Source organism: Chaetodon trifascialis, chromosome 4 (assembly GCF_039877785.1).
Source record: "Chaetodon trifascialis isolate fChaTrf1 chromosome 4, fChaTrf1.hap1, whole genome shotgun sequence".
Lineage (NCBI taxonomy): Eukaryota > Metazoa > Chordata > Actinopteri > Chaetodontiformes > Chaetodontidae > Chaetodon > Chaetodon trifascialis.
In genome coordinates this window covers 3,584,998-3,592,675 of record NC_092059.1, presented here as the reverse complement: position 1 = coordinate 3,592,675, position 7,678 = coordinate 3,584,998, and the positions used below count along the sequence as shown (strand labels likewise).

At 44.5% G+C, this 7,678-nt stretch overlaps 1 protein-coding gene across 1 annotated transcript; it reads right to left on the bottom strand.

Moving 5' to 3' along the window:
• Positions 1 to 439: 439 nt before the first annotated feature.
• Positions 440 to 5,794, bottom strand: gpr17 (G protein-coupled receptor 17). The gene is made up of 2 exons (XM_070961310.1): positions 5,587 to 5,794; positions 440 to 3,154 (listed from the first exon to the last, which is right to left on the bottom strand). Exon 2 carries the CDS (start codon positions 3,144 to 3,146, stop codon positions 2,127 to 2,129), a length of 1,020 nt encoding a protein of 339 aa, XP_070817411.1. The 5' UTR covers positions 3,147 to 3,154; positions 5,587 to 5,794; the 3' UTR covers positions 440 to 2,126.
• Between the last annotated feature and the right edge of the window lie 1,884 nt (positions 5,795 to 7,678).

Genomic DNA, 7,678 nt, shown 5'->3' with positions numbered 1-7,678 from the left:
CTTTGATCTGGAATAAAACCAGCCCTCACATTCAGCCAGGAGACCTCGATTAAGTCTCACTGCTGACTGTTAAATCAACTAATATGAATCTGGCGAGCTAGGTGTTGTCTAAAATATATACATTCAGGAAATGCAAGTTCAGAATGGCTTGCCATGTTCATGTGATGGACAGGAAGTCTTGCAAAAATAAGAGGAGGAAAATAAGCTGCTCGCAAACCACAACATAGGTCACATGATACAAAAAGAGAACTACACAGTGACAAGTGACTGCCGCATCGGAGGTTTCTGTCCTGCACTTGAAATAGGTTTCCCACTTTCGCAGAGAGCATGTCACAGCCTCAGACGTGCAGTGTCAGTATGTCAGACACATCAGCTCGTGAAATCATACTTTTGCTTTCCAGCGATGACAGCTGAAATGTTGAGTTGACACGCACTTTTTATGGAACAGCATTTCAAAAGTGGTTTTATTGATTCAGAAAGAAATAAAGAATGAAATGTGAGTCAGTTGTTAACATATGAGTGAACTGCTGGAACATCTAAACAGAGATTTTCTTTCAGACTTTACATTTTCTCTGCTGACTTTGTACAATTACAGGTTTATTATGCACAACTTGAAGTCACAAAGAACATTTAGTACTCACATCTTACTAATCTGTGTGAATCGTCTTTCTGTCTCAAACATCACTTCTTTTGCAGATGATGTTTAGATGAGCAGTAAAATAGGATTCATAGTTTGTCGTGCAATATCATAGAAAAGTGTACAAAACAATTAATGCATAGCAGAGGGAAGAAGGGGGCTGGATAACGATGAATAAAAGTACAATGAAGATTTGTCTGGCACAAGCAAAGTAAACACGGTGCTGGTGTCTTCCAGCAACTTTAAAAACTCCTAGAAAATACGTTTTTAAGTGCATTTTAAAATACATCTTACATTAAAAACAGTCTACAGCCACGTCAGCACAGTGGTGCTTTGAGCTAAACGCTAACAGCAGCATGCTAACGTGCTTGCAACAGAAATGCTACCATGCTAATGTGTAGCAGGTATGTTTATGATGTTCACCATCTTAGCTTGAAGTGTTGGCATGGTAACATATGCCAATTAGCACCAAAAATAAAGCACAGCCGAGGCTGATGGGAAAGTCATTGGTTCTGCAGGTTTCTGACGGGAACAACATGTCGGCACCAAGACATATTTCGGTCCAGACGGTAGCATCATCCTTAGAGCTTTGCTGCTAGAGTGGCTAAAGATAACGTATCATTGCAGTCAAAGAATGGGCTGACACCTTTGAGCACGTAGCACCTATCCACCATCTTATTTCAGTGCATTAGCATTCAAACATTTGCTATATAGCACTAGACACAAATTCTGGATTTGGCACCGCCATCCTCAGAGCAATGTATGCCACTAGCATAGCTACAAACACCTTGGATAAAAAAAAGACCAAATTTGGCATAGGATACAAAACAGTAACAGTAAATATACATTAAAAGCTGACTATGTACAGAATATATTGGATTATTTGGCGTGAACATGCTGCTAATACAACAAATATGGTTCAAATATAATATTCAGTTTGTGTGTTGTCCAATTTTCCGCCTCATGTCTGGGACAAATGATTTTTTAGAAGAGGGCTGTTGATGGCAGAAGTAGAAGCAATAGACAAAAATATTTAGGCCCACTTCGAATAGCATAAGGCTCGAGGTGGTTTAAGCTCCCTACCAGGCATTAGTTCTTCGTCTTATGATGGCGCGATCGTGATCAGAAAGCATCATTTTGCTTTTAAACAGGGAAAAAACGTGTTCCAATTCATTTCGTTACATGAGGATCATGATTCTCACACTTAACTGGACACAGAATGGCACTGACCGGGCAACGAGAGTGCTGTCTCAGTCCTCACATTGTGTTTGGAGTCCTTACCTGGACTCACACGGGAGGTCAGTTAAAGTCACTGAAGGTTCAGTGAAGAGGGGCCAAGGGTGGACTCTGAAACTGGGTCTTAAATTCAGGATACGGGGGCTACATGAACCACACTGCGGAGCCCAAGCCTTCAGTCGCTGTGAAAATGTGGCATGTTGTGAAATGCATGACTTTCTAACAGAGCTCCAGGTCTAGTTCAAGTTTCTCCTCAGAACTCAGACTTGGCACTCACAGAGCTCTCGTGGGTCCCCTTCAACTCTCCGCTGGTGGCTCCCGACACCCCGGCCCTGTCTTTGCAAAACAATCGCATCAGAGTGCCGCGGAACTTCTCCGCCCCAAACAGGTAGATCAGCGGGTCCATAGCGCCGTTCAGGCAGGTGAGGGAGGAGGTGAGGCGGTTTGCCAGGCTGAGACCTCTGCGTGTCTGGCAGGAGACGTCAGGATGGCTGTAGCTCAGGATGAAGGTGGCCCTGCTGACGTGATACGGCAGGAAACAGACTACATAGATGAGCATGACCAGGCCGATGGTGCGCAGGGCCTTCAGCTTGAGGGCCGGCTCCAACCTGGAGCCCCGATGCAGGCTGTGAATGATGAGCAGGTAGCAGGAAAGGGTGGCGAGGAAAGGCGGGGTGAATGCCACAGCTAGAGATATCAGTGCCTTACGCGAGGCCTTCTCTCTGTACAGCTGCGAGCACACTGTCACGCCGTCCACCTCTGCGGTCTGGTGGGTGATGAGCAGTGGCGCCATGGAGACGGTGACCAGGGCCCACAGACAGAAGCTGATGATGTGAGCGTAGCGAGCACGACGGACCTTCAGCGACCTCACAGCGTGAACCACAGCCAGGTAGCGATCCCCCGCCACGCAGGCCAGGAAGTACAGGCTGGCATACATGTTGACATAAAACAAAAAGCCCGCCACTCTGCAGGGCACCTCGCCAAAAGGCCAGTGTCCTCCAGTGAGGTGGTAGGTGGCCCTCAGAGGGAGGATGATCACGTACGATAAGTCTGCCACAGCCAGGTGAATCAAGAAGATGTTAGCAGGAGAGGAAGAGCCACGCTGGTGAGAGAAGATCCAGAGAGCCAGGCTGTTCCCATTCAGCGCCAGAAAGAAAACCAGGATGTAGAAGCATCCGAACAGCGTGTCCTCGGCTGTGGTGTCCACTGCTGGACAGCTCTCTGACGTCTGATTGGACAGCATGGACGGCAGCTCCATCGTAGCAGACTCCATTTTGGTCCCTAAGGAGACAGAAAATTGTTAACATCCTTCTCCTAAAAGCAATAATTGAGAACATTCTCGTCTGTCGGCTGATTTTTGGCTGAATAAAACGACGTATGAATGTTTGCTGGTCACACATCAGGCCTCATCTCGCATCTCTGCATTTGAGTCACGAGTCCCTTTGATGTCTAGAATAATTCACTGTTAATATTCAGACAGCAAACTACCAAAGTAACAGGAAGCCATGCCAGCCCAACCCCGGGTCTCTCTGTCACACACACACACACAGTGACAATAGGCGGGGGGGGTGTTTGTCACAGCGCCAGTCTCACAAGGTAACAATAGATGTCAGTGTCCCCGGCTAATGTGCACATGCCCTCAGAGCGCGTAATCACTTCATTCTGACCACAACAAGTATGAGACTTCCTCCACACACTCAGGAAGTCTACTCTTCTTCCCTCTACAGCGTCTCTGGCCTCCAAGTCTGATTGGTCAGCAGAATCCTTTCATCTAGGCTGAATGGAAAACCCTGAGGCCCATTTAAGAAAACTTTAGCTATTCAAAGTAAACATGGGAATCACTGCACACGATAATACTGCCAGGTACTACATATGTAACGTTATAGTGGAATATTCAAGGCAGAATAATTATATATACGCAGTTCTAGTGTTTACATCATGTTTGACGTTTTGGAAATACAATTTTTCACCCTCTTGCTGATAGTTACATGAGATTGACTCTCATGTTTGTATGCTAAATATCAAGCTAGTGGCAGCAGCCAGTTAGCTTAGCCAGGACACAAAAACATCTGCCCAGCAGCTCCTCTGACATAAACTAGTTAAAAAGCCTTGTTTGTTTAATCTTTACAAAAACTGTGTAAAAATGAAAAGTTGTGGTTTTATGTGGCAGTAGCTGTGTTTGATCACCTTTGGCCAGAGCCAGGCTAGCTGTTTCCCCCTGTTTCCAGTCTTTATGCTAAGCTAAGCTAGGCTAGGCTAAGAGGCTGCTGGCACAGGAGTCCTGTTTATTATTTTGTATTTCCCAAAATGTCAAACTATTTAAGCTGTTATTACAGCTACATATGTGAGACATAAGACCTGAGTAAAAAGACTTTTTTAAATATAATATTTCTGCCTGAAAATGTCTGATCAGTGTGCGTTTGAGTCTCTTCTCCTCAGTGACAGTTTAAACGATGAGGATGAAATGGAACGATATAATTTCCAACATTCCTCACAGGATTAGCTTTTTCCAATTTTAGACAACTATTCAGACACACCTCAAAATGACCGCCCACTCCTCCGTCCCTCCCGGCTCTCTGGCGAGCTCCAACCGTCCACTCCCTCTATTTTGCTTTTTTATCTCCTCTTTTTCTGCTTTAACATCTACACAAACATCAGTGGGGCGTGAACGGCAATGATTAATCTCAGAAAAGGCTTCTCTGCATCGTCCACTTGGACAATTTTTGGAGCATCCAAGAACAACATCACAACATGGGTAGCAGGGATGAACTTGTCATCCCACAGATGTTGCTGTAGCTGAAGGGAGGTTCCCAAACACACAATGCAAACGGCTCACCAAACAGTGAAATGTGATTAAATAATGCTGCACCACTGCAGGGCTCCTAAACAAAAAGGGAAAGGGATTGTCTCCAAATCGCTAAATCTCCGTTTCACCAGCTCACTGTCCAGACTTCTGGCCCATTAGGAACCAGCCAGATGCAGCAGCGTGGCTCTTTTCACTGTGTGTTGGGCTCCTGCACTGACTGGACCTGTGAGACCCACAACGAAGGGCATTTCTCAGCCAAGGCTCAGACTCAGCGCATTCAGGAGGACAAGTCCCCCAAAGAAAAGGGTTGAAGCCCCAGCAGGGATAACAAACCGGCTGCAGCAAAGCTCAATGGAAAAGCTTCCATAAATACGGATCCCAGAGGGATAATCCCAAAGAGAGGCAATCCTGAAATATGCCTTCATCACAATGATCTGGGTGAGCAGATCAGTGCAGGCGTTCACATGTGAGGAGTGCTGGCAGAGGAGTGGAACGCGCTGGCGTCGGTCCTTTTCAGAGATTAGTCAGTGACGATTTGTTGTGACAAAACTGTGACAGCTGTAATGTGTACAATCAGCCTTTGTTAAAACTTGTCACAGCGCAACCCAAGTGGGATGAAGTGAATGTAAAATTTGGTTATTGGATTAAATGCGAGTGCATTTAGAGACAATCTTAAAAAGCAGATGACAGATTGCCATCATGCTGAGCTGGATTTACATGACAAAGGTGACACATTTACAGAATAAATACTTACTGCTGGTCTGCAGTGAACTTCATCTGCAGCTATGTGTACCACTTAAATCCAATGAAAACAATAGGAATTGAGGAGTTTTAATGAACTTCTCTAACAATAGTTAAATACATCTCTATTGCTTTCTCAAAATCTAGATAAAATAAAGAGACTCACCAGAGCTGTAGAGCTTTTCAGAGAGTGGACTTCCTGAAGAAAAGGCTGCTTAAGGAGCAATTCAGCTGCTGACAGAGCGAGCAACAATCAGTTTAGGAGCAGAGTGAAGACCGGAGTTCAGCCGCTGAGCTGTGGAGGAACTGAAGCCCTGACACAAAGAACGCTGTCCTATAACCTCCTTTCTCTCCCTCAAGATGTCCTTGGGAATGAGACTGTTGCTCTTTTTGTGTCTCAACAAATTTGATAACAGAAAGGGAGTCCCAATGGGAGCCTTTCATTTGAACCTTGACCCCACCCTTTCTTTCTCCATCCCCTGCTCCTCAGAGAGCCACTTGTGCGCTCCACAATAGCCTGAGTCAGAATAAGCAGCACATTTTAGCAGCGGGGAGAATAATGGCGTGCCTCAGTCGCAGTGAGTCGTCGGGTATGACTCCATGGAAACCGGGCCTAGTGGTGCGCCGAGCGCCTTTACCGTGAACTCCCACCCTCCCACTGATAGATAGAAGATGGACTGTGTTGTTAATTGAGAAGTTTATGACTGAGGTCTGTGAGATGATCTTTTGTAAACGGCCTGTTAAGATCTACAGAGGGCCCCATTCCCTATAGGAGAGCAAGTGAAAAACAAGAGCGGGGAGGGGGGCCATGCTTGAAGGAAACAGAGGCCCTTGTTGGTGTCTTGCCTCCTGGGGGCATCCTGAACTGGAATGCCCAAAATAATCAGTCACATAGCCATCGGACAGATGTGGACAGAGGTCCCACTGGCTGGAGGGGGATAATAATTCTTTCATAGGAGGAGATCACAGCTGTGTGTCAGACACATCGGCTCTTTCTCCCCTCTGTTTCATCGATATGCAAATGGTATTCTGTCGACTTGAATGAAACCACTATCTGTGCGGGACTGTGGAGAAGCCTCGACATCACTATCCTGTTAATCGACTGCCAACTGCTAATTGGGACGGACCCGCTTTTGTCGGGCTGCTCGGCTCGGTCTGTTGTGCGTCTCGTAACCCTAAAGCAGAAACATTGCCTTGTTAAGCACTCGCTATCGTAAATATATCTTTCTTCTGACTGCTGTGAGGGGGAGAGTTTTTAAAGGACAGACGAATCCTCTAAACATTTTGAAGTCGAAATCACCAACAGGCTTCTGCTGGAAAATGGTTTATTTGACAGATTTAGCACAAAAAATAATTTCTCTACAATAAATGTTATTTTATCATTTTGAGCACTTAAAATATTTGCTGGAGACGGGTTTATTTAAAGGTAAGCTGAGGAGTTTTTGACCACCTTCACACAGGGATGCATGTGTGTGTGCGCAGTCATTTCAGTGATGCAGTTCACATCTGGCTTCATGTTATTCCACTTATCCACAGCTGGTGACGATAACACCCACAGAAACTTAACAATGCGCTCACTAAGCTGAGGAATTCAATTCAATTCAATTCAATTTTATTTGTATAGCGCCAAATCACAACAGAAGTTGTCTCAGGACACTTTCCATATAGAGCTGGTACAGACCAAGCTCTTTTATCTACAAAGAAACCAACAACAACAACAACAAGGAACTGGGCTGTAAACTAGCAGACATGGATGATTTTTAGAGATTTTGGGGATAATTTCAGTGTATAAAAAGGGTTTTTCAATGTTTTTATTCCAGACAGATTGATACAAAGGATAATTAGTCTCAATAGTTGTGACAAATTCATGATCCACGAATAAAACAAGGATTACAAATCGATTTGTGAATAAATGATGTTTGAAAATTAATTTTTCTATACACAAACAGATACCACCAAACTTCAATAAATATGTAAAGTTATGCTTCTAAAGTTTATGTCTTCAAGAAATCTCTTAAAGAATTTGTGAAATTGTGGTCACCAGATGCGGATGAAATACTATATACTATACTATACTATACTATACTATACTATACTATACTATACTATACTATACTATACTATACTAAAAAATGTCTTTTCCCAAATGGAAATTTAGCATTAAAGCGGGGAGAGGCGGGTTTAGCACCTGAATGCAACGTGCAGATTTGGACCAGAGGTGTAAAAAGAGTCTCCACAGACAAACGTAGCACAACTGT